The sequence below is a fragment of the Aulonocara stuartgranti genome (assembly GCF_965226115.1).
Source record: "Aulonocara stuartgranti genome assembly, chromosome: 4".
In the NCBI taxonomy this organism is placed as follows: Eukaryota; Metazoa; Chordata; class Actinopteri; order Cichliformes; family Cichlidae; genus Aulonocara; species Aulonocara stuartgranti.
This window is the reverse complement of record NC_138942.1, coordinates 26,925,118-26,952,300: the sequence shown is the minus strand read 5'-3', so window position 1 is coordinate 26,952,300 and position 27,183 is coordinate 26,925,118. Positions and strand designations below refer to the sequence as shown.

Genomic DNA, 27,183 nt, shown 5'->3' with positions numbered 1-27,183 from the left:
GCTTATTTTATAAATGGCCCGGAGAGTAGCAAATTCTCTCTTTCTACTCACTGTACTGAACCCGCTGCACTACCCACTTTCACCAATAGGTGTCACCCTTTTACCGTGGAACCAGCTATGTACAGCTCCAAAGTCAATCGCTAGAGAGATCTGTTGCAGTAATAACTTCTTTCCAAAAGGTGTCTGTATAAAAATCTCTGTTATGCTCTGTCAGTTTGCAGTGCCTTAGTCTGTGGTGACATTTTTACTGGCTCATGCTCATGAATCCACATGCAACGCACCCTCTGTCCCAGCCTCAGAAATGGATTTAAGACGTTTTAGTTTGATATATCGCCCTGTGGTCAGTTTTTGACATTCGTTTTGTTGCGGTCTTGAAAACAGAAAACAGTTACATCTGAAAGAAGATTTTAAATAAAACAAAAAGGGACAATTATATAATACATAATAATACATAAATGTCTGTTTTTATACAGCACTTTTCTGCTCCACTTGCACACTCAGAGCACTTTATGAAACATGCCTCATTCACCCATTCACACACACATTCATACCCTTTTGTAGTGTTTTTTAAATAACATTGACATGCATTCTCACTCTATACTGTTTATGGCATACAGTATCTGCTTTGTTGTTGTATCACTAAAATAACTTTTGCTTAAGCAACATGAACCCAGATGGTTTAAAAAACAAAAACAAAAAAATCGAATGGCATTACATAACAAGAGAGAAACAATGACTGGAATGTGCAATGTGGATTTCGGTAAGTGTATAAAAGAGGCAACATTTCCTTGTACCATGTGGTTATAAACAGGTTGCTCTTCATTCTAAGAAAGAGCTGGATGTTTACAGAAGATGTGACGGTGTCACCATTTAGTTAGAAAGTATTAGGCCAAACTCTTTAAATCTTTGAATTTAGATGTTTTCAGTCCTGTGGCCATAGGTGTGTAAAATGTAGTACCAAGCCATGCAGTCTGCCTTTATAACATATTGTTTGTGAATGAACGGGTTGTTCTTAAGAGCTCACTGAATTTGAGTGTGATAGTGTGATAGGATGCAACAGTTGCAACAAGTTAGTTTGTTAGTTTGTGAAATTTCTTTGGTCCTACATGTACAACAATCAGCTGTTAGTGCTATCTTTAAGCTTCTATGAGTCCACATCACAGAGAGCTGGGCATCTTGTATGCCCAGCTCTCCTCCACTCTCAACATACCCTGGAATAACAGCTCGAAGAAGGCTCACAACACCATAAATGACTCCTCCCATCCAGACTACAAACTGGATCTAAACCAGGGATGTCAAACTTATACTACACTGTGGGTCACATACAGCGCACCTGATCTCAAAGGGGTCAGACTCTTTCTGTCAGCTTAAAGAAAGTTACTACCTTTAACTTAACATTTAATCCCAGAGATATTTTAATACAAGGAAACTGCATTAAATTGGCGGGCCTAATTATACGATGAAACACAGGTGAGAGTAATGACGATGGGGCTTTCAGTCAAAAATGAGAGGAACAAAAGCAGGAAAAAGGCTTGAAAAAGACAGAAAAAAACCGAACCTACAGACTAAAACAGGAAATGACAAAAACATGAAAAACTAACACATGAAGACAAACGTTCAGGCCGGAGGCTGGAAAAACCATAAACACAGCCAATGTAACAAGGATCAAACAGAACAAATACACTGCAGAAACCTGAAACTATGACATGTTATGACATGACAGAGCGCTTTGAGTAGAAAAGCGCTATATAAGAATCAGTCCATTTACCATTTATCATTTAATCATTGTTGGCTCGCAGACAGACAGACAGGCCATATATCCAAGATACTGACAGGTTAGGGGATATGCTTTCAACAGTTAAAGCAGCACATCATCTGCCAAAGCCAGTGGCATATTTTTCATATTTCAAATAAGCAGTCTGAATCTGTACCAAGATCTTCATTTCCTCATGCTCCACCTCTTCACCCACTTTCAGGAAATTCGCTGACAGATATACAAACAGACAAATAGCTCTATGTGTCTGATCATATTGTAATTAAAGCATGGGAAGCCCCAAGCATCCCGACAATGTGGTAATTTTACTTTTGAACACTAGGTGTTCTAGTCTTTGTGGCTGTACTTCTATTAAACTTCTCAAAAGGGATTCATGTATTTTTTCTTAAACCAACAAGTATTTATTTGTACTTCATGCTCTGTGTTGACCAGTATATCAGTACTAGTGCTGATATTAAATGGGTTCTGTGGAAACCATTCCACACGACTGAGCGAGAAGCAGTTTGCCTCTCAGTCTAATAAACCCTTCACTGCACAAGGAGCCATTTTTGGTAACTTAAATGGACATCAACATTGACCTCGTTATGACTCACTGTGATTTCGTAGAACCAGGTGAATTTCTTCCAGTCAATCAGCAAAGATCAGGTTATGTGGCAGATAATGCAGTGAGATCACTGCATCAGCTCGATCAGCCTGAAGTATTTCAAACTTCAGCGTTCTTCAAGAATTCAGGAAACTGGGTGTTTTTGGCCTTAGCTACTCACACACTTGTCATCATCAGAGATGGGCAGTAACACGTTACAAGTAATGTATCATTGTAATCCGATTACTTTTTTCAAGTAATGAGTAAAGTAAGGGAGTGTTTTACTTGCATCTATTTGAAAGAGTGAGTGTAAACAGAAAAAAATATATCTTATTTTATATTCTGGAATATGCAGAAAATAGGTTTAATTGTCAAAGACTGTTGCATATAATTTAATTTTTGCTTGATGCAATGTGCACAAAGTTAAAAGATTAAAACTAATAAAACAAGTTTTGAAAAGAGACTTTTTTATTTGATTACATTTTGTATGATGGATTATGCAGAAAAAGTAGAATTGGGCTGAAAGGTCTATTGCTTTATTGCCTATTCAGGTTGTGTAACCAGCTTCCAGTTTGGATTCGGGAGACAGACACTATCTCTACTTTTAAGATTAGGCTTAAAACTTTCCTTTTTTCTAAAGCATATAGTTAGGGCTGGACCAGGTGACCCTGAATCCTCCCTTTGTTATGCTGCAATAGATGTAGGCTGCCGGGGGATTCCCATGATGCATTGAGTTTTTCCTTTCCAGTCACCTTTCTCACTCACTATGTATTAATAGACCTCTCTGCATTGAATCATATCTGTTATTAACCTCTGTCTCTCTTCCACAGCATGTCTTTATCCTGTCTTCCTTCTCTCACCCCAACCGGTCGCAGCAGATGGCCGCCCCTCCCTGAGCCTGGTTCTGCCGGAGGTTTCTTCCTGTTAAAAGGGAGTTTTTCTTTCCCACTGTCGCCAAAGTGCTTGCTCATAGGGGGTCATATGATTGTTGGGTTTTTCTCTGTATCTATGAAGCGCCTTGAGGCGACTTTTGTTGTGATTTGGCGCTATATAAATAAAATTGAATTGAATTGAATTGTATCATGTTTTTAAAAAGTAACTAAGTAACTGAGTAACTAACTACTTTTGAAAATAAGCAGTCAGTAAAGTAACGTCAGTAAATTTCTGACGAAACCACCACTAGTTAGAAGGCAATTTGTCTACTTCTTGTTACATAGTTACAATTTCTACATCAGTATTTTGCTTTCAGTCGATTTACTGTTCTTTCAAAACTGGCTGACTGACTCAAAAATGTACTCGCTTTTGTTTTGGAGCTGTCTACTGTATTAGGATGTGCTCGATTCAGAGAGTTAACTAGAATGAACTTAAATCTTTGAAAAGAAGTGTGAATGTTTAGCCACATTCTGTTATTACCGCATTATTAGAGCAGCGTCATCAAGTACTGTAACACTAGGACGTGCTACAGTTTGATATGTATGTTTGTATGTTATATTTATGAAAAATGCCAGTGAGAAGAAAAATGATGATAAATCAATGGTGCTGTAAAGGTTCTGTGTGTTTTCCCGAATGGTTTTTATATACATGCTTATTGGAAAAATGTATACCCTAAGTGGGTGAGGAACTATATACGGTTACTTCACTGACCATGACTTGCACAATAAAAACCCCAAAAAGTCACAGAAGTACAAGAAAACACTGTAATATGCTCCAATAAGACTCTGAGGGCTAAACAGAGGACTTATTACTAAATGATGAGATTTCAGTGTTGTAATAACATCTCTCACAAATTGATTATCTGCACTTTATTGTTGAGGTTAAGGAGCAGCAAAAGAGCAGATACTGGATGCAAATACTTTACATGCATTCAAACAAAGAAACATGCATTCAGAGTCACATGCACAGGGAGAAGACAGTGCTTTTTGGAATAGAAATATCCTTTATTGTGAAATTCAGCTGTTCCAGCAGCAAAGTGACAGGCAGATGGAGCATTATTCATTTAACTAGCATGGTTAATGGCACTGAATATGTACAAAGATGATATATTCTTGTCTTTTTAAAATGATTTTTTCGACTCACTCCTGATTTGTTATTTACAGTGCAAATTGTTGCGTGTACAGCCTAAGATTAAAACACAAATAGACACAAACAAATAATATGTCGTCACATTTATCTTTACATTTATGTAACTTCATGTAAGAAAATCAACTTTGTGTAATCTGAATCCATTCAAAAGTGTCTTTGTTGCAGTTTATTGGCTACTGTGATGGTATTGACTTTGGGTAATCATAAATGCTCAGTCGTTCCCAAGTCCCGTTTTTGGTGTCCAGCCAGTTGCTGGGAGAATAGATCCCTATCTCTCCTTCCTCCACTTTCTCATTTTCCTCACCAGAAGGACAAAACTCTTCCTCCTCTGAGCTGATTTTCCCGGCGCTGTCTCCCCTGTCGCGAAACTTCTCTTCATTAATATTCTTGTAGCAGAAACTGCAGATCCTCAGCTTTTTAGTGGGATGGATGTGATCGATAACGGCACGTTGCTTGTGTTGCCTCCCTAAGATGATGACCAGAGGGGCAACTGGTTTCCTGTTCAACAATGTGTGGTGCTGTGATAAAGAATAGAAAAAGGGACACACGTTGAGCTGATGTCAGTTTCACAACAGGAAGGTTTATTCTTCACAACAGCTTAGAACAGCTTCAGATATCACCATACTAACTGCAAAGAAATGGCCTTATGCTTCAGTCCGGTTTACCATACATGGCCACAGTTCCCTGAGCTAGAGACTGTATAAATCTCTCAATACAACTTTGACAAAACATAAACAAAATGTTGCTTAAATCCATTGATAATATCAGATCCACAATGTATCACAATAAACACATTTGTTTTACAAAGATAAACAAAACACAATAGTGTACTCTGTACTTCATTTTTAACTACATTACAAACATCATAAAATTAACTCATTTTTAAACATTTTAATTCTTGTTCAGCACTAAATTATTTATGTGAAATGTATTTCCACTGTACTGACAATGTAACTTCTGTTTTTTAAAATATAGCTATTTTACTCTTTACAAGAAAATAATGTCTTTGACATAAAACAAACATATTCACTAGGGGTGCAACGATATTCGTATCGATATTGAACCGTTCGATACAGTGCTTTCGGTTCGGTACGCATATGTATCGAACAATACAACATTTGTAATTTATTTTATCAACTTTCCTTCTGACGATGCTGTCTGTGTGGAGCGCTCAGTGAATCTGCGTTTGACTACTCCGCCTAGGCTGCACTGTCGAGCGCAGATCCACTGAGCGCTCAACACAGACAGCATCATCAGAAGGAAGAGCGCAGGGCAAGCTAGCGAGACAGAAGTTAAGCTCTCCTTGCAACATGGACCTCCGCCACCCTCATTTAGATCTGGCGTTTGGAATTATTTTGGTTTTCATGTGACGTATGACCCTGAAGGTAAGCGAGTCATGGACTAAAGTAAAACAGTATGTTGGATGTGCCATGCAATGCTCAATTACATTGGTGGGAACTAGTGCGTTAGCGCAGTTAGCTCGTTAACGTGTTGGCCGTCTAGCCCCATGCACGGGGCGATCGGCGGTAGCTCGTTAACGGAGATTTGCCGTGTTGTGGCGTTAAGGTCATTTCAACGAGATTAACCTGAAAGCACTAGTGGGAACAAAACGAATATGACTGCACATTTACGCCGACATCATCCTAGTGCAAAGACAAGTGGAAGCAGACAAAAACAAGCAAGCATGCTACTAACTTTAGCCGAGTCATTTAGACAGCTGTTTAATATGCTGCTGAGAATATAGCCCAGAAGAAGCGGATAGTATAGCTTTTATTTTGGAAAGAGACATTTCTCTGTAATAAACTCTCTTTTCCAAAGATGAGTGATTCCTCAATCAGATACAGGGCTCGCAATATCGCTAGCCCGACGTCCCGGGGCTAGCGATTTTTTCAGTCGGGCTACCAAAATCTATCTCTTCCCTGCCCGTCGGGCTATTGTAGGAAGGAAAAATATATGTCAATGCTTTTGCATTCTTTCAGAAATGTAGCTGGGTAATTATGTCATTGGCATCGGTGAGCCACTGTCAATATGTGACATATTGAAATCGCGTTTGAATTTGCGCTTGTTTTTTTGCTTTCACTTTGCAATCGTGCGAACTGTGTATAGAGAGCGACAGCACTGATCTGTGAGTGATGATAATTTGTGCACCAATTCCTCTGACATCGTCTTATCAATCGTTAGCTTACTATGCAAACATGACAAGTGAAATCTCCCGCAGCAAGCTTAAACATGTGAGAGGTTGATCGCGCAGAGAATCGCTGAGCTTATGTGAGTGCGTGTGTAAAAGCGGCAGGATATATATTTTAGTTCTGCTGAGCCAAATAAGACAGGTCAGGGTGAAGAAGTGACAGCCAAAGAAAAGCTTACCACAAAACGGAGAAGTTATGACAAATCAGACTATAAGGCAAAAAGAAAGTGCAGCTTTATGGTTTCATGGACAAAATAATTTCTGTGGCTGCAATATGACGAGCTAAATAACCAGGGCTGCACATAAGTGGTCCGCAGGTGCGCATTCGCTGTCAAAATAAAAAACACGCACAAGGGTTAGGGTTAAATTTAAAAACTGTACTTTTGAGTTAAAATATATATTTATAATTTTAATAAATGACAAATTAAAAAGGCATGAACATTTTTTTGTATCGAAAAAATATTGAACCGTGACACCAAAGTATCGAACCGAACCGTGAATTTTGTGTATCGTTGCACCCCTAATATTCACTGTTCTTATACAACCTACAACTATATAGAGTGCAATGCTCCTTTAACAGCGTTCACTACTACTATGCAGTCAGCATTGATCAAACAGTTTCCTTATAACACTTTATAAATGTCTTTGTATTAAACCACAACATCAACCAGAAGAATAAAACATAGTATAAAACCCATTTATCAGAGTGCATAATACATTAATAGTTCACAGTCCAGAAGTCTCTCACAGGTCAGATTAGCTCCCCCACACACACACTCAGTATTCCACATTAGCCAAGTCCGCTAGCATTAGCATCATTTAGCCTGCAGCCTTAACCCACAATTCAGACACAACTCAGAACGAATCCATTTCTTTAGCGAGTTGCGCTCATTACCCACATAAACAACATCGTCCGTTTGTAAGGTCTGCAGTATACATTCATTTAAATGCATTTACTAACCTGTGATAAAGAATAGAAAAAGGGACACAGGTTGAGTTGATGTCAGTTTCACAACAGGAAGGTTTATTCTTCCTCTGTGCCCCAAAACGCTACTCGATACCACTGCGCGTAATGCGCCCTCTAGCGGCTGGATGTAGGATAGCATTTTAAATGACAGGTACAAAAATACAATCACAACAAAAACCTTTGGGGGGGGGCTGTTTTCCCCAGTTTATTTCTGATACCAGATTTTACTAGAGAGCTATTCTCAACTCTCTACATTAGGAAAGCGCAGGCCAATAAAGAGTCTGTTTTGGTAGTGTTTTTTGACATAGAAAAGGCATATGATATGTTGTGGAGGGATGGGCTTTTAATCAAGTTGCATAAGTTGGGTATTGGTGGCAGGACATTCAATTGGGTCCAAGACTTTTTATCTGGTAGGAAGATCCAAGTGCAAATTGGGTCTACAATTTCTAGTCAGTGCATGGTTGAGAATGGAACGCCACAGGGAAGTGCGATTAGTCCCCTGCTTTTTGTTATAATGATCAATGATGTTTTTTCTGATGTTCCTGAGGGAATTGGGAGGTCTTTGTTCGCTGATGATGGTGTGTTATGGAAAAAAGGAAGAAATATTGAGCACCTAGTGGGCAAGGTTCAGGAGGCTGTGAATATGGTGGTTGAGTGGGGATTTGACTGGGGATTCAGGTTTTCGGTGGAAAAAACAAAAGTGATGTTCTTTACCAAAAGAAAAGTGAGTGAGACTTTGACATTGACACTGTATGACAAGGTAATTGGGAAAGTGAGCTCTTTTAAGTACTTAGGTGTTGTGTTTGATTCGAGACTGACATGGTGGGAGCATATTGATCGGATTGAAACCAAATGCAACAAAGTTATTAATGTTATGAGGTGTGTAGCTGGGAGGGGTTGGGGAGCGAGCTCTTCTGCTTTGAAAAGACTTTACCAGGCATTAATTAGGTCGGTCTTTGATTATGGGTGTGTGGCATATGGTTCAGCAGCTCCTTCTGTGTTGAGACGTTTGGATGTTCTGCAATTGGAAGCCCTTAGAGTATGCTGTGGAGCTTTTAAGACGTCTCCAGTCGGTGCCCTACAGGTGGAGATGGGAGAAATGCCCCTAAATCTTAGGAGGAAGCAAGTGTCGGTGAATTACTGGGTTCATCTTGGTGGTCATGGTGACGCACATCCCACAAAGGAGGTACTTTTGGAATGCTGGGAGTATGGAAGAAGTCAGAAGGCTCATTTTGGAAAGGTGGGGAATCAGTGGGCTAAGGAGTGTCAGGTGTATGAACTTAAAATATGTCCTGCAGTAGTGTTCTCTGTGGTTCCCCCATGGTTATTGGAGACCCCTCCTGTGGACTGGTACTTGCTGGATCTGAAGAGAACATTGAAAGGCAGAGTCGATCTTGTTTCAGCATTTCATTTTCACAGCTTGACTGAATACCCTGAGTGTATTCATGTGTTCACGGATGGTGCTAAAAGTCCAGTTACTGCAAGTACAGGGTTTGGACAGTTCCGTCAAAATATATTGGAATACACAGACGCACTTCGGATGGACTGGCAGTATACACGGTTGAAATGGTAGCAATTTTGGTAGCATTGAAATGGGTAGAGTGTTCGAAAATCAGGCAGGTGGTAGTGTGTTCTGACTCGGCAGCTGTTCTTTCAAGTCTACAATCATTTTGTTCGAAGACAAGGCAGGGCATGCTGTATGCTATTCTGGAGACTGTCAGCAGAATAAGATGTTGTGGTGGCAATATTCACTTTCTTTGGGTGCCAGCTCATGTAGGGATCAGTGGAAATGAAAAGGTGGATAGGTTGGCGAAAAGAGCGTTGACTAAAAATAGGACTGAGATGGAAATTACAAGCAGTGGATCTGAAGCGAAAGGTGTTGTTTGGAGGCAGGTTGTTCAGGAGTGGCAGAAGCGGTGGGATTCAGGGAGTACGGGCAGGCAATTGTATCATCTTAAGAAGGAGGTGGCAGTGAGTAGGTTGTATAGGGGTAATAGGAGAGATGAGGTAGTCATTACCAGGCTTAGACTGGGACATTGTGCATTAAATAAAACACTACAGATGATAGGAGAACATGGGACGGGGCATTGCGGAGTGTGCCAGGAGGAGGTGGAGACAGTAGAGCATGTAATACTGCGGTGCAAGGGTTATGATATGGAGAGGTCAGTTCTGCAGAATAGATTGAAGGAGCGGGGAATTGGGGAATTTAATCTGAAGAGTGTGTTGGAGGGTAGTAGGGCACAGGTGAGGGAACTGGTGGGGTTTCTGAAGGCTATATGTGTTTATGAAAGAGTGTAGGGTTTTGTTTTTTTTGATACAGCTTGTGAACTCACTGTCTGACCCATACTCCGGAACAGTAGGAGGCAGTAATTAGAGCAGGGCGATATGGCCAAAAATATTTATCACGATATATATTTGAAAATTTGCGATAACGATATAACTGACGATATAATTGATGCGAGACAAAATACAACTCCACAACATTACTAGCGCAAAAAGACAACCTTCCATTTATTTTCACTTAAACAAGAAGCTGGTTTTTATGTACATTAAAGCTTTATAAAAATGTAACAGTGCAAATGCAAATTCCTTGCTGAAAGTTTAACCAAAAGGCATTTCCAGTAGAAATGGGCTGACATATCCTGAGCATAACCATGTATAATATCCACTGAAGTTAAAAAGAGGTGCTTTGCAACATTAAACTGCAGTGCGCAGTACGTATTTTTCGGACCATAAGGTGCACGGGATTATAACGCACATTAAGCGAAACAAAGCAGTCAGATAAATCAAACTTTATTAAACTCATTCTTCTTGCTTCCTCCACTTCTGTACCATTGATTCATTAATGTTGAATTCTCTGGCAGCTGCTCTATTCCCATGTTGCAGTATATTAATGACTAACCTCGTATTGTGGATGGATTATCTCAGTTGTTCTCCTGACTGAAGTTCGGTCCGTTTACAGCATCCTGCCATGCGATTGCATTTGTCTCTAACTATCAGGAACCTTAGTGTTCGTCCTCCAGCTTCACTGTTTATGTTATGCTAACATAGCTGTGTCGCTAGCGATCATATAGCACATCATTATATACCAGCTAGCCCAACTTCAGTAACCCTACAAACGTCACTGCTGTTTAGTTTCCTGTCTTCATTTATGTTGGAAGTGATAGCAGAGCTGTACGTTTGAATTTTTTTCAGAAATTTCTCAGTCAGAACATGCAATATCATGCTTAGGTAACTAGCAAAACTAGCGAGCTAACTTCCGCTAGCTTCCTGCTAACTTCTAACTCCGTTAAATGTAATACATTTTGTTTTCATGGATGCCTGGAAGTTAAACTTCATAGTTACACCTGGTAAAGCAGCAATGCTGATCGTTTTATTAAAGATGAAAGAATTTAGACAGTTTTTAACTCTCAGTGATGCTACAGCGTTCGTTTGACCTGAAGGACACAGAGTTTAGGACCCAGATTACTCCCAGATTTAAGAGCATCTTAGTCCGACAGATACGACAAATACGACAATAACGACGGCCGATTGCATGTTCTGCAAAAAAATGTGCTTTGTTGTGTATCTGACGGACAAACACCAAACCAGTTCCACATCACTGAAGTTGCACCATTTTTACAAACCAATTCTGGTTCATCTGTTTCACTCAACAATCGGCCATGTGCGTATGAAAACAAAGGCACTGCGCATGTGCGTTTTACTCATATTCTATCGCGATATTTCATTTTCCTATCGTTGCATACCGGTATTACCGTGAACGGTATAATATGGCCCAGCCCTAGCGGTAATGCCCCTTTACGTTGGTTGCCAACCGCCGTAAAACACAAAGGAGAAGAAGTCGTCCATGAGGGCCGGTGTCCCTGCAGGTTTTAGATCTCACCTTGGGTCAACACACCTGAATCACATGATTAGTTCGTTACCAGGCCTCTGGAGAACTTCAGGACATGTTGAGGAGCTAATTTAGCCATTTAAATTAGCTGTGTTGGTTCGAGGACACATCTAAAATCTGCAGGGACACCGGCCCTCGTGGACTGAGATTGCCCACCCACCCCCAACCGGTCGCTGCAGATGGCCGCCCCTTCTTGAGCCTGGTTCTGCTGGAGGTTTCTTCCTAAAGGGAGTTTTTCCTCCCCACTGTCGCCCAGTGCTTGCTCAAAGGGGATCATTGGATTGTTGGGGTTTTCTGGCTTTTACTGTAGTGTTTTCACCTTACAGTATAAAGCAGCTTGAGGAGACTGTTGTTTTGCCATGATGCAATATAGTATTAAATATTACTAAATTTTAAAAACATCTATTATAGCATCAAAGTAAAACAAAAAAACTAAAGTATACTTCAATGAAATTAATCAAAATGTCTAATCTGGCAAAAAAAGAAAAAAAAGGTTTCACCTTTAAATAAAAATCCAAATCACAAACACATTATGATTTTTGTTGTGTGTGTGTGTGGTTTTTTTTGTGTGTGTGTTGTCAAGTATAAGATTTTTGCACTCTGTCATGGTCTCGATGTCTGCCCGGCCGGCTCCGCAAGGCTACATATGTTTATTGTGTTGCTGCTTTCTTCCACTCGTCATTCTGCCTGGGTGGAGCTCAGGCCCACTCACCTGTCTGCAATTACGCTGCAACGTGTCCTGTCTGTATGGACTGAGAGCTGCCAGAGTAATAATGTAGAACATGTATGTTCCGTGTGAGACAAAGGTATCTTTACGAAAACAGCAACGTACAAGCTTCTTATGTTCGACACTTTTAATAATTTTAGCTATTTTTGATTAGTGTTTAGATGATGTAGTTTATCTGTGCAATAAAAATTAGAAATTAGAAATGTGCAGTTTACACGAAATAAACACACACACACGTAGGATGACCATATTTTGATTTCCAAAAAAAAGAGGACACTCGGCCCAGTCATGATAAACTTTAATAATACTGTTTTCTTGAAGAAAATAAGATAATTTTAACACATTTAAACGATGCCTTCTCGGTGTGGTTAGTGAATGGTGAAACAAAAAAATGTCATATAGGCTTTTACAAGTCAACAAGGGCAAAATAATAATAATAATAACTTAAAGCCAGTGGAATTAAATAATGGTACAGAAATAAGGCCTAATCTGAATAAGAAAAATGACCAGTACCGGGACGCTACGAGGGAAATTTCTTTTGCAGCTCTGTCCCGTCTGTGAGCGCGGAACAACAACTCACAAAGCAGCAGCTCAGGGATGACGTCACACATATGTGTGTGTAGGAAAACCCAGACATCTATCATCTATCTCGAAAATCTCGAAAAGAGGACGCTATATCAATAAAGCTGAATTGAATGCAGTACGTGCAGAGAGCTGTGCTACAGAGCAGAGGTTTAGTGAGATATCCTGAGGGTTGACCTGGATTTACAGGTTTGCAGAGGGGGTTCACATCAACACGGTTATGTGCCCCACACCTAATCTGTGTTTTAGCAGGTTATGGTCAGGATAAGTAATGATGTGTACAAAACTGCCACCTACTGGCCAGTCATTTGTATGGAAAAAAGTATCACCAATTATTATTGTGTCCCTTTCAGTTGTGTGCATATAACAGGTTACATGAAGACATTTCTTGTTTTATTGGTGTCAATAGAACAAACAATTTCTGTCTCTTTAATCTGTGTCACTAGTTGAAATTCCAATGATGACCAGGAGATGGAGACATTACAAAAGGAACACTGTTTGCTAAGTGTCAGCTCATATGTTTCCTTTTATTGCAGAATAAGAAGAACAAATTGTTACCCTTGTACTCGTTAGTGTGAGCTCCCCCGTTGATGTAGTGCAAGTCAGTCTGTTCATCAGTGGCGTGTTTTGTGTGTCTCTTCACAGTGGAGAAGTACAAAAACTGTCAGCCCCTGGCAGCTTCCAGTAACTGCGATAAAGCCTTGGACCCTCTGGTTAACCTCAAGAGTAAGTAAAACTCTGACTTGAGCTTCCTCTGTTCTGGAATTCTTTCTTCTTTCTCTCTTTAAATCTTCACAGGATAAGAGTTAAAACCACAATGTGTTTTTTTCAGGTTTCTCCAGATTTCAAAGCAGGAGTTACAGCTTTGTCAAACATCCCCAACATACAGCGTCATGACGACTACCTGGTTATGCTTAAGGTGAGAGCGCTCTAAAGGGCGCTTTACTACTGTAGCAAAGCTCAGCTTGGCACAGAGAAAGAAAAAGTTGGTCAATAATCGGTATAGTTGGTGAAGTTTGTGTTTGCTTCACAATAAAAGCCCTTAAAATGCCTTTCATGTGAGCTGGCAACACGAGTAAAGCCCTAATTTGTTCTTTGAATGCAGATTAATGGTCAGATTGATAACAGAGACAAAAGTTGGTATTCTGATCCAAGAGAGACTTTCTCCAGAAGCCACCGCTAAAGCAACAATAGAGAGGTAAACTCAAAACATCCATCCATCTATCCTCTTCCACTTATCCAGCACCAGGGGCAGCAGCTTAAGCAGAGAAGCCCAGACCTCCCGCTCCTCAGCCACCTCCACAAAGGTGTTTTCAGGCCAGCTGAGAGATATAATCGCTTCAGCGTGTCCTTAAATACACTGGGAAATAACGAGAGGAATGAGACACAGAAGGGGAGCACAGGTAGGAGAAATCAGACATAACGAGAGCCAAGGGAATCGAAACACAATATATTCACGTAGGACACAGACCTTTAAAGTAAAACAGGAAATGTAACACAGAGATGCAGACTGGACTAGGAGATACAGCTGACAGGAGAGACAGAGCAACAAAGAAACACAGAGATCAACATAAAGGAGCACAGAGGGCAGCTACTAAATACTCAGAAAACTAAACAGAATACAAGAAACCCAAGACACTAGACTCTATAGAATAAACTGGGGCAACAAAGAGAACTATAGAACATACATCATAGTACAAAAACACTGAGATACAAGAAACTCAACACTGGGTCAGGAGACCCAGGATCCTGACACTTCAAAGTGAATAATACTAAGCGATCACCCTTCATGACACCATTTAAACAATTAGAATTCCAACTGTGCGTCTAAGAGGGCACTGCCAAATGTGGGTGTGCTTTGGTGAACATCAAAACACATCTTTACCACGTCGTCCTACGCTGAAAGCTTTGTTAATCAAACGTGACATGTTTCTTGTGATCGGTTCAGTGGAAAATTTCATATTTCCTTCTGTGATCCATCCATCCATTTAGAGTTAAACTGTTCTAGTGAGCCTGTTGCATTTGTCAGAAATCAGCAGTTGTCATGAGGCATCTAACTGGTGAATAATTTGAGGCATACTGCTAGAATGTATGTACATCTGCCCCAGATAATCCAAAAAAAAATTCAAAGATTAGACAAAGATACTGGCAGAGTCAATACAAAATATGCTAGGCCACTCTAAAACTTCCATTTCATGAACTCTGACCTTAAATGAGGCAAGTGGAACCTGAAATGTTGTTGTAGGGCTTTTTGTCACCTCCTGAATGAATCTTCAATGAAGTCTTGGAGAAACAGATTAGGCTTTCGCTCTATACTAAACGGTGGTGTTCACTGCTAACTTACTTGAGTACACCAGTTTGTATCCTTCTGTCAAGGGCAAAGACCAAATGTGTGTATGTGTGAGTGAGTTTACTTTGAGTATATCACCCTGGGCAAGATGAAAGGTTCTTGCAGAGATGTTGATTCCTTTCCCAGCTTGAACCTCAGATCAACATCAAATCGAAATTAGCACTAATGACCCACATAGCAGGTGACAAGCCCTCACAAAGGTTTGAAGACTGGTAATACATTTGACATCTCTTAAATACTTGCAATGATCAATAGCCATTATTTTTCTCAATAAAAACTCATGTCATGCATATTCTGAAGCGTTAAGATCTATGACCTTGATGCTGTAGATGCACTTGTGGTTGTTCATTGTTCATTGGGTAGTTTGGCGAGAGCAGTATCCCTTCATTATTTATGACTGAAGAACGACACTCTGCTGAAGACAGAGGATAGAAAGGAGACAATTAAAAAATGCACAATATGGAGACATTAGTTTAATTCTTAAGAGGCTTATAAGGATGTGGAGTGGTCATGTGAACCGGTTTTTGTTGTACCACAAATTGACCTGCATTTAAAGCTTTAATGATAAACAAAAGCTGTGTTCTGCAGCTTAATAAAGAGGCTTGTGGCTTTTTAAAGTCCCTGGTCCTACCAGATAAAAGTTTTTGCCCATTTTCTGTGCAGCTAGGGGGAACGCAGGCTGTCCTCAGAGTAATAATCAGTGAAATTCCTTTGTTCTTAATATAAATGAAAAATGAGTCTCATGAGTCTCATTAGGGTTGTTTTTTTATGTTTCTGTGTTCAACCGATGTAATAAAATATAACTGTAAAGCTTCTACAGCTTTTATGTACACTGGCTGCCTGTCCGTCAGAGGATAGACTTTAAAGTTCTGATGCTGGCCTATAAAGCTCTGAATGGTTTAGGACCAAAATACATCAATGACCTCCTGACCCAGTATGAACCTTCCAGATCCCTCAGGTCATCTGGATCCGGTCTTTTATCAGTTCCCAGAGTCAGAACCAGACACGGAGAAGCTGCATTCAGCTTTTATGCTCCTTATATCTGGAACAAACTCCCAGAAAGCCTCAGATCAGCTGAAACACTCAGTTTATTTAAATCCAGGTTGAAGACTCACCTGTTCTCAGCTGCATTTGAATAAAGCACCAAATCCACACTTTAAGCTTAAATTTCAAAACTTACATTTAACTACTGATTTTATCTATTGTTCTGATTTTATCTGTTTTGATTTTATATACTGTTTTGTTTGTTTGTTTGTTTGTTTGTTTGTTAATTAGTTAGTTAGTTTATTTGCTTGTTTTAATCAATTTTAAATCATGCTTTTTATTTGTTCTTGTTTCTAATGTCTCTGTAAAGCACTTTGAATCACCTTGTTGTTGAATTGTGCTATACAAATAAACTTGCCTTGCCTTGCCTTGCCTTTAAAACCTTAGTTGTTCCACTTTTTTTTACATGAGCAGTGTTACAAAAACTACAATACAAAAAATACAAAAACTATTTACATTTTAAATGGTTTAAGTGTGTGAATGTGTGTGTGAATGGGTGGATGACAGGTTGTGTAAAGCGCTTTGGGGTCCTTAGGGACTAGAAAAGCGCTATACAAATACAGGCCATTTACCATTTACATTTTAACTTTTAACTATTTGAATTTTCAGCTTTCTGTCACGGGTTGCCGGGGCAAGCCGTGTGAGAATTATTTAGTACCCAAAATGCGGCAGCTGTGGTGCAAGTGAGTTTTTTAAACCAAAAGAGGATACAACAGGAATGGCGAGGGTGAACATGAAACTAAGAAAACCTAAACTGGGAAAAACTAACAGAAACCAACCAGAAACAGATATGCAGGGAGGTACGGGGAAATTCACTTCAAAGATCTGGCTCTAAGATTTGTTTCGTTCGCGACCGACACATCACTAGTGCAGATAGTGGCAATGAGCTCTCCTTGCAGGGCCCTTTCTAAGAAATTTGACATCATAATCTTACAAGTTTCATTGTAGGTTCAAAGTTATTTTCCCCAGTAAAAAGTTACAGTCAGTCAAAAAACGTATTTTTTTTTTAATGCAGGAGTGGCACATGCTCAGCAGAACAGAGCTAGAGATATAACAAGTAGACAATTGTAAAAGGGAATTTTTTAATCAACGTGAGCCAGCCAGGTTTTTGTATCTGTATTAAGTGGTGTCTTAAACTTTTTTGATTAATTTCTTTTCTAAAAAAGGAATTAAATTTTTTTTTTATCACATAATAAACTTTAGTGTCATTTGTAAAGCTGACTTTAGGTGGCACTACTACCACTATTACCACAAAGTAAACCAATGATTCGATACAGTATTTGAGATTTGAGCTTTCTCAGCAGATACATGGAATAGACTACAAAACAGTTCATTTGATGCCAGTCCCACTCTCTCTCTGTATGTCACTCACTCGCTGATACTAACTGTCAACTCATTACTTCTTTTTCTCTGTCTTGCAACCCCCCCCCCTCCACACACACACACACACACACACACACACACACACACACACACACACACACACACACACACACACAAATTAAAATTTAATCATGTTTCAAATTTAATTTCAATCTGCATGTATTTCAATATAAACTATTGGAAGTAAAACAGAATTTTAAAACAAAAAACCATAAAGAGAACTTAAAAGTATTCCAGCTGCCAATTTGTAAAGAGTCAAGTGTATTTCTCCCTCTCTCTCTCTCTCTCTCTCTCTCTCAGACACAGACACACTCAGATAATTTCAGTAGTGTGTGTGAGAGCGTTTCAGTTGTGTGTGTGAGAGCGTTTCAGTTGTGTGTGTGAGAGCGTTTCAGTAGTGTGTGTGAGAGCATTTCAGTAGTGTGTGTGAGAGCGTTTCAGTAGTGTGTGTGAGAGCTAAAATTTCAGTAGTGTGTGTGAGAGCTAAAATTTCAGTAGTGTGTGTGAGAGCGTTTCAGTTGTGTGTGTGAGAGCGTTTCAGTAGTGTGTGTGAGAGCGTTTCAGTAGTGTGTGTGAGAGCGTTTCAGTAGTGTGTGTGAGAGCATTTCAGTAGTGTGTGTGAGAGCGTTTCAGTAGTGTGTGTGAGAGCTAAAATTTCAGTAGTGTGTGTGAGAGCGTTTCAGTAGTGTGTGTGAGAGCTAAAATTTCAGTAGTGTGTGTGAGAGCGTTTCAGTAGTGTGTGTGAGAGCTAAAATTTCAGTAGTGTGTGTGAGAGCTAAAATTTCAGTAGTGTGTGTGAGAGCGTTTCAGTAGTGTGTGTGAGAGCGTTTCAGTAGTGTGTGTGAGAGCGTTTCAGTAGTGTGTGTGAGAGCGTTTCAGTTGTGTGTGTGAGAGCGTTTCAGTAATAATGTCCCTTACGGCACCTCATACGATATGGCAGCCTCGCTTCTGTCAGTCTGCCCCAGGGCAGCTGTGGCTACAACTGTAGCTTGCCTCCACCAGTGAGTGAATGAATAGTGGAATTGTAAAGCGCTTTGAGGATCTCGAAAAGCGTTATATAAATGCAATCCATTATTATTATTATTATTACCTGCACTTCCGTTCTGGTGTTGTGGCAAAAACAAAATGAAGAAACAAACATCAACAAAACACTGCTCCACTTTAACCTCTTACTTTGGCAGAAATCATCTCTCATTATCCTATAATATAGGCTGCTGCATAATAAACAAAGATTTTTGGAGGCTAATAGTAACGTGAAATAATAACTCCTCCGAAATGCATTAAAACAAAAGAGGCCTCTTTGAAAATGTAAGGAGCAGAAAGTACAAATATTTGTTTAAAAATGTATGGAGTAAGAGTAAAACGTAGTGAGAAAAAAACTACTCAAGTAAGATACAGATGTCTTTAAATTCTGCTAAGTGTGAAGAAATCGACCCAACACACACAATCTTTGCGTGCTCAGTGTGGCTTTTATTCAATACTCAGCAGCTGATACTGTTGTTTTCGGTACTCAGACGCAGGAAACAGGCACACCTTAGCTGCTGCAACCAATCCGCTCCTCCGGCTCCACCGTTACTAAATACACAGAAGGGGAAGAAAGATCACACACCCCGGCCACATTAAGTAAGTTACTTTAAGTAAGTACAGTAACAAAATATTTGCATTTCGTCACTTCCCACCTCTGCACTTAAGAGAATCAAGTACAGAGCAGGCTCTTCTGTGTTTTCATGGCAGCATGGAAAACACTTATACTTACTCCAAGCACTGCTGCGAGTTTGGCCGTCAGTGTCAGTTTTCGGATTCACCTGCTGAGCTGCTGGTGGACATCCACCCGGACCCAAGCCTGGCCCTCAACTTCAGCCAGAAGAGCCACCGGGACCTGGCCACGCAGACAGGTGTGGAGATGTCAGAGCACGAGGTGAGCCTCACTCCCAAGAGATCATGGGATAATTATCAACTAAATTATCAAAATCAAATAATAAAATAATTATTACAGAAAACGTTAAAAACAAAATTGTATGAATCTGAAGGGTCTTGATGCATGCAGACTTATGTCAGTCTGAAATTACCTGCCACTTAAGTAACTTATTACTTAAACTTCATTCCAAAAAGTTTGAATAGAGATACAAGACTAGAATATGTGACCGTGATCTGCCAGAACTTCCCAGTCCCAGTCTCTTATGTGGGCCCTTGGGAAAATTAATTGCCTGCCACATCATAGACTGTGAGCCTGAGGAGCCATGCTGATGGTTTTCTCTCATTTTTTACTGCAGCGTTTCTTTGTAGTTTGTAGAAATGGAGATGTTTTATTTTTCTGAAGACATCTCAGGCTATTGATGAGTTTTAGAAATTATTTATGAGTCGTGGACACTGTCAGATCAGCTGCCTTTACACAGAGAAATGTGAATACTCTAGAGTTATGGGCAGGGATAGCTCAGTAGGTACAGTGGTGGCCCTATGATTGGAAGGTTGGGGGTTCAAATCCACTGAACGGCTCCCCTGAGGTACCCCTGAGCAAGGTGCTGTCTCTACGCACTGCTCTTTGGGTGCCCAGTGGCTTCCCACTCCTTCTCTGAGTGAATGGGTTAAATGCAGAGAGGGATTTTCCCTCGGGGATCAATACAGTATTTATTATTATTATCTTTTTAGTATTGGGCTAGGATAAATCAAGCTAGAAGCAGTCCATGAACTAAAATGAGTGTGACGCTCCTGCAGTAACTGATCACCTACACACAGCTTGAACTGGATTGCCAAAAGGGTTGAAATTACATACATAGTAAAGACACTGGTTCTTATATACAGAACATGCCTCATTCACCCATTCATAAAAGCAACTTTTCTGTGTTTTTTATCACACTCTGATGAATGCATCAGAAAGCAATTCAGGGTTCAGTATCTTGCCCAAGGGATGCAGCCAAGGACTGAACCACCAACCTTCTGATTAGTGACCTGCTCTACCTCCTGATTAACAGTGCACTGTGTGAATTGCCTGTCTGTGTGAATCTCAGGTGCTACTTGTTGTTTTCAGGTGAACACAAAACTTCATGAGACAAGAAGCTGTGGAGTAAACCAAGTGGAGGGGGGGGTGGCCCAAGGACATCGACCCTGCTGAGAAGAAACAAACAAGCCTTTTCAGGAATAAGGTGGAAAAGGACGAGAGCTATATCAACAGTGTTCTGCAGCTGTGCAGAGTAAGATCCAAATGAATCCACAGCGGTCCACCTAGTCTTACTATGATGCATGCTGTCTGGTTGGAGTTTTGGGTTGATGCATGTTGGCGGGATGGTTGCTGGCTTTATGGATGGTTGGGTTAATGCAGGTGTTGTTGGTTGGATTGATATTGAATGGATACATGTTGTTTATGGATGTTGTGTAGCCCAGGGTTACAAACAGATAAAAGTAGAAACCTTTTGTTAAAATTATTACACAAGTTGTTAATACATTTAAGTTAAAACATTCAAAGCTAAAAGAGCAACACTGGTTACGCTGGTGAGGCTGCTTGGCTCTACACTTGCTGTAGCTGTGCCTCTGATGTAAGAGGAACATTGTTGCTGTTGAAGCAGAGAAGCAGGTGAAAGCGTAACGTGTCTTTTGTTAGCTAGTAGATCTGGAGACCTGAAGCTCTTTCCTTATAAATACACAGTGTTTGCACTAACAGTTGCAGCTGCTTAAATGTTAAAGCTGTTCACTTGGTAAACAAATGTCAAAGATTACAGTTCTATGTGATTAGCTAACTGGTGCTGTCTAAACTCACACTCCTTTGTGTTGGTGTTTTGGTTTGGAAGTTGAGTTGTTGTTGTGAGTTGAAAGAAAATGAACATGCATGCCTATTTGCACTGAGTTGTTTTAAAGTAGTGTTTTTGTTTACCACTGGTGTTATTAATTGGTATAATGAATAGAATATAGCGAGTTTGCTGCCTTAAAGGAGCAGTATGGATTAGATCTATGAAACTAATTAATTTAGTTTCACAATTGGTAAGGACCATATTACTATGTAACATAAAAAAATGAATTTGATAGTTGTACAACACATTACCGGTACGCCTAACTTTAAAAAGTTAGGCGTACCGGTACGCCCATGGCAAAAAGTTAGTCTAGAGCCCTGAGTAGTGTTTGATGATAGCAATAAATCAACAAAAGGATCAATGAGTGCATTTCTGGCTCTGGTCACACCCCTCATTCTATGATGTCATTCTAATGGTATCATGTTGTCCAGGTCATGGAGGATGCCATCAGACTGAACAATGCTGTGGACATCCATCAGGAGTATTTCAAGGATGAGGAGGAAGTGAAGGAAATTCAGGAGTCACCATCAGAATATAGCGTCAGCCACCATCAATGTCTTCAGGTATGGCTGACATGAGGGGTGTTTAGCATCATAGTCATTAATGTAAAGCATTCTGTCCTCCTCGTTTATGACATGCGGATGATGGATAACCTGAAGCTTCTTGTTTTTTGCCCAGAAAATTATGTACATATTGAGTTAATAAGCATCACTGTACCATGTCAACCAATCAAACAATTATATGGAAACATGCCATTTGGTTGTTTAGGAAGAGGGGGAAGTTTTAGGAGTGAGAGAGCGAGTAAGTGAAAGAAGGAGAGAGCAAGTTTTGAGATGTGAGAGGTGTGTGACGTTTAGCGTGTTTGGAGTCTATAGGTAGTTTGATGTCTTGTGTAGTTAGTGTGTAGTGTAGCTGTTGTTTTGTTTTGTGTGTCAGTTATACTAGTGAATGTCACAGTTGTCGCAAAAGAGCCACCAACGGAGGATTGCAGTGTAAACGCTGTCTCCAGTGTAAACGCTGTCTCCAGGTGAAAAACAGGAGGAGTGATACACCTCCTGTTGTCAGGTGTGCAGTGTTTAGGCCTGTGGTGTTCTCCTCTGTCTTATAGTGGACAGAAACAGTTTTTTGGAGTGGCACAAATAATGTGTGTACCTTCTTATTTGATGCAGAAGACCTGATTGTTCTGTAAATAGTTTTAAATGCTTATGTAAAAAGCCTTTGCTGCATTTTTAGGTAAAAGATTGCGTGTAACTTTGTTGTTTGAAAAACTTGTGGATACATTTTTAAATTAAAAATTTCTATTTGCATTTGAAGTTATGAAGATATTTTGTTAAAAATGTTTGTGGTGTTACAGTAAAAACGTAACTTTTTTCTACTGGTCTGACATTACCTCAAACTCTGACAGGCGATAACTTCCAGTTCAGGTTAGACCCAATCTCTCTGATTGGTCAAAGCAAGAGTCTGCCTATCTGAAATTGCTCTATTGATCACTGTTGTTTTTTTCAATGGTAAAGGGTAGGGCCACCTCTAGTTTAAATTGCTTTATCGCTGGAGGAGGAGCCACAGCTCAGGGTTTGCTTCGTGAGTCAACGAGATTGTCATTTTTACCTACACTGGCCGATGTGTGAAGACGCACCTGACTCTCTTGGGGATTCTCGCTCCAATACAATCACCTCACAATGTGTTGGAGCATGTGTAGACTGACTAATTCAGATTTTGTCATGGTCCGGGTGAGTTCTGGATTTTTCCAGCGTGCCGGTGGTCTCAAACATTCTGTGCCAGGATGTCGATTAACCCTCGTTAGTGAAGGCTTCACAGTCGTAGAACCTCGTCATAGTTAAACTCTGTTTTAATTCTGTTTTTCCCTCTGCTCTCAGCAGCCCGCTGGATGCCAGCTCTTCACCTCCATATTCCTGACCTCAGTCCGACGCCGGTCTGCTCGCAGCTTCTTTGTTCCACGCGCCTGCCTCTCTGCCACAGATACAAACATCCATTCCCACCCTCATGCTCTCATATGCACTCACTCCACACTCAACCAACGTGGAGACAGACATAAAGAGACGTTGTACACACGATCACACTCCCCAAGCGTACTCTACAAACCGGGTCTAGGTGCCCCCGCCCCTGGAGGGGGGAACTGCACCCAGACCCAGGTGGTGTTTCCCTTTTCCCTGCGGTGGGGGGAGGCAGACCGCCCCGACTCCGCAGCAGCAGGAAGGCTCCACACTCCAGACCGCAGTCGGACGGCCAACTCCTCCTCCTAGTCCTAGCCCCCCTGCTCCAGCAGGTCGCAGAGAATGGGGGTGAGAGAAGACTCCAAACCTCCCTCCACCCGCTCATTGTAATGTTGATGCATGTGTGTTCTAAGGTGCATTTAAAACCCAGGAGGGCATGGAGCTACCTGCCAGAGAGCAGCAGGTAAGCGCATGGTCCCTCCTGCTAGCCCTCAATGTCTACGTGTATTTAAAATTGAGAGGTGGGCAACGATGCCAGGGGTGGGGTGTACACCCTGATGGTACTTTGGACTCCGTGTATCGTGCCCACCCCCAAAATCCTATATGTATGTGTAATGAGAGTGTGAGTAATGTGAATGTCTAAGTTGTGGGATAAAATTGAGGCAGAGGCAGCCAGAAGGGGACAGAGGGGGGGGGGGGGGGGGGGGGGTAGCCTCCTCTGCACCCTGGTGACATACCCCTACTCCAAGGCCCTGCATGTGTGGGTGGTTGTGGTGGAGCGGGAAGAGGGAGGCAGCTGGAGATGGGGAGGGAAGGAAGGGAGGGGCAAGTGACCCCTCCCTGGGGCCAGCTCCCCCGCTGACCCCAGTAGGCACCCCCATACTCCGCGACCCGCCAGGGAAGGGGGGCCCAGGCCCATCCAGACCGGGCCCAGTGCAGCAGCGCCGCCCGGCCCCACAGAGCCCGGGACAGTCCACCCAACCCCACCACAGAGAAAACTGCACCCACCCCACCATCCACTCATCTTCCAGACTACATAAGACAATAAACACCCAGGCTGAGATCTTCCTCCACCTCTCCTGTATCTCCCCCTCCTGCAGAGGGAGCTCCTGAGGAGAGGAAAGCTCCTGCAAGATGTGACAATCTCCCCCACCAGTTGAAGAGCCCCCCAGGTGGCTCGACGCACCGGCGGCACCCTGCTCCAGGGCTGGGCCCCCATGCACCCACCCGCCCACAACCCCGGCAACACACCAACCATGCAGGACCCAAGCCCCCGAGGCCCGGTCCGGGTCCCAGCCCAGAGACGGAGCGCCCCCAGAACCTCACGCCCATCCCGGACCCACCCAGGGGCAGCCAGGCTACCAGGTCAGTAACCCACGTCCGTCAGCACAGACCCTCCCCTAGCCCCGCTGCACGCAGCCGCGAGGAAACAGTCACCTGAGAGCCAACAGAGCCCCTAACCGGACATGACCGCTACCCCGGGTTGAGCCCCCCAAGGAAGATGCCTCCGGGGAACCCCCCGACGCCCTAAGCCTGTCCCTACCCCCACACCAATCACAACAGTGAAGGCGGGACCAAACTATGACCCCCCACCCCCACTAGGTGATGGAGCTGATCAAAGGAGCCCAGAGCAATTGATCTGATGTGGTGGCAGAGGCTGTGTCAAGACTAATGTAATCTAATAGATAATTTCTATATTGGTTAGAATTAAGATTATTTTTATTTTTCCAGTTCATGAGGACTGTTTTCTTGGCTATGCATAGGGCAGTGAAAACCATATGGGCGATATTCTTTTCTGAAGTGACATTATCTAAGCTGCCCAACAAACACACTAAGGGGGAAGTTGGAATGTTACATTTCAGACACTTCGATAAGTCTTCACATATCTCGCGCCAAAACTTCTGAACTGGTGGACAGAACCAAAGAGCGTGGATATAATTGTCCGGTGAATTGGTTTGGCAGTGTGAGCAGTTGTTGGTAGACGTAAAGCCCATCTTGAACATCCGATGACCTGTATAGTGCACTCTATGTAATATTTTGTATTGAATTAATTGAAGACTGGGATTTCTAATTAGATGAAAGGTTTTTAAGCAAATCTGAGACCAGAAGTTTAGGTCTAAGTTAACTGATAAATCCGCTTCCCATTTTGCAATAGGAAGTGATATTGATTCATCTGTTTTAGAAAGCATTCTGTATATTTTGGATAGTAATTTGGGGGGTTTAAGAGTAAGAAATTGAACCACACTTGGTGGTGTTTGTAGTTCAACTTGACCCGGTTTAAATTTCTTTTTTACTATGGATTTAATTTGTTGATATTCTAAAAATCTTTTCTTGTTGATCCCATATTGTGTAACTAGTCCGTCAAATGAAATAAATTCTGTTCCTTCTAGTATATGTTCTAAATATTTGATTCCTTTATCACTCCAATCTGAAAAGTTTATCATATTATTGTTTTGTAATATGTCAGGGTTGTTCCAGATAGGTGTACGTTTGCATGGGATTAATGAAGACACCGTCAATTTTAGAAACTCCCACCATGCTGTCAGAGAAGAGCTGATGTTGATGCTTTTAAAGCATTCATGTCGTTGGATGTTTGAGCTGATAAATGGTAGGTCTGAGATCTCTAGATTATTGCAGAGTGCTTGTTCTACATCTAGCCAAGGTTCATCTAAGAGGGTGTGTTTTAGCCATCCTGAGATAAACTGAAGCCTGTTGGCTATGAAGTAGTGCTGAAAGTTAGGCAGTTCTAGTCCTCCTTTATCCTTGGTCTTTTGTAGTGTTTTTAAGCTTATACGTGGGGGTTTATTTTTCCAAAGGAATTTGGACATACATGAATCTAGAGATCTGAACCAATCTTGTGGCGGTTTAGTTGGGATCATTGAGAATAAATAATTTATTTTTGGTAAGACCATCATTTTTATAGCGGCAACCCTTCCCATGAGTGATATGGGTAGACATTTCCATCTAGCCAGATCATCTTCTACCTTCTTTAAAAGTGGGATATGGTTTAATTTAGTTAGATCTGCAAGCTTGGGAGAAACATTAATACCTAAATATTTTATATTTCCCGATTGCAGTGGTGTAGAAGAGGAATTATGGAAGGAGCAATTAATCGGTAGGACTGTAGATTTTGACCAGTTAATTGAGTAATCTGATATTCTTGCAAAAGAGTTTATCAATTCAATCACCCCAGAGATATTGGTTTGTGAATTTTGGAGAAAGAGTAACACATCATCCGCATAAAGGCTGATTTTATGTTCCACGTTCTTGCATTTTATGCCCTTAATTACTGAATTCTGTCTAATTGCTGCTGCTAGTGGTTCAATAAAAAATGCAAATAGTGAAGGGGAGAGTGGGCATCCCTGCCTGGTGCCCCTCAAGAGACAGAAGCTGGAGGATGTCTGGTCATTTGTTCTAACACAAGCTGTTGGGGAATTATATAATATTTTTAACCAGTTTATGAAAGAGGATCCAAAACCAAATTTGTGTAAAGTTGCAAATAGAAATTTCCAGTTAACTCTGTCAAATGCTTTTTCTGCATCTAAAGAGAATATTGTAGTTTCTAGGTTTTTACTGTATGAGTAGTCTATCAAATTAAGTAATCTACGTGTATTTGTTGATGAGTGCCTACCTTTTATGAAACCAGTTTGGTCAGGATGAATTAAGAGGGGGATTATTTTCTCCAGTCTCTTTGAGTGAGCAGTTCTTTCACCACCTTCATTGCTGTCAACAAAGACAACAGAGAGGCGATCCAAGGACCTCTGCACCGCAGATATATTCTACCACCCTGTGAGGTTTGTTTAAAGCAAACAAAGCAATACCATGAAACTGTTAACAGCAGGATGTCAGAGTCAATAGAGAGGACTCAAAA

The 27,183-nt window shown here is 41.2% G+C and overlaps 1 protein-coding gene and 1 long non-coding RNA gene across 3 annotated transcripts; one reads left to right on the top strand and one right to left on the bottom strand.

Annotated features, from left to right (window-relative positions):
• Positions 1–4,273: 4,273 nt before the first annotated feature.
• LOC309704071 lies at positions 4,274–7,834 on the bottom strand. Its single transcript, XR_014276142.1, has 2 exons — positions 7,589–7,834; positions 4,274–4,957 (listed from the first exon to the last, which is right to left on the bottom strand). It is a non-coding gene; the product is annotated as an uncharacterized lncRNA (long non-coding RNA).
• Positions 7,835–19,234: 11,400 nt separating this feature from the next.
• On the top strand, positions 19,235–23,993 carry LOC309704160 (uncharacterized protein). 2 transcript variants are annotated; one of them, XM_082529168.1, is made up of 4 exons: positions 19,235–19,490; positions 20,601–20,763; positions 21,789–21,920; positions 23,235–23,993. In XM_082529168.1, the coding sequence occupies exons 3-4, from the start codon at positions 21,792–21,794 to the stop codon at positions 23,619–23,621; spliced, it is 516 nt and encodes a 171-aa protein (XP_082385294.1). In that variant the 5' UTR covers positions 19,235–19,490; positions 20,601–20,763; positions 21,789–21,791; the 3' UTR covers positions 23,622–23,993. The 2 variants fall into 2 exon arrangements, with proteins under 2 accessions (XP_082385294.1, XP_082385295.1); XM_082529169.1 differs by lacking the exons at positions 19,235–19,490; positions 20,601–20,763 and having other exon boundaries at positions 21,680–21,920; positions 23,238–23,993.
• The last annotated feature ends 3,190 nt before the right edge of the window (positions 23,994–27,183 follow it).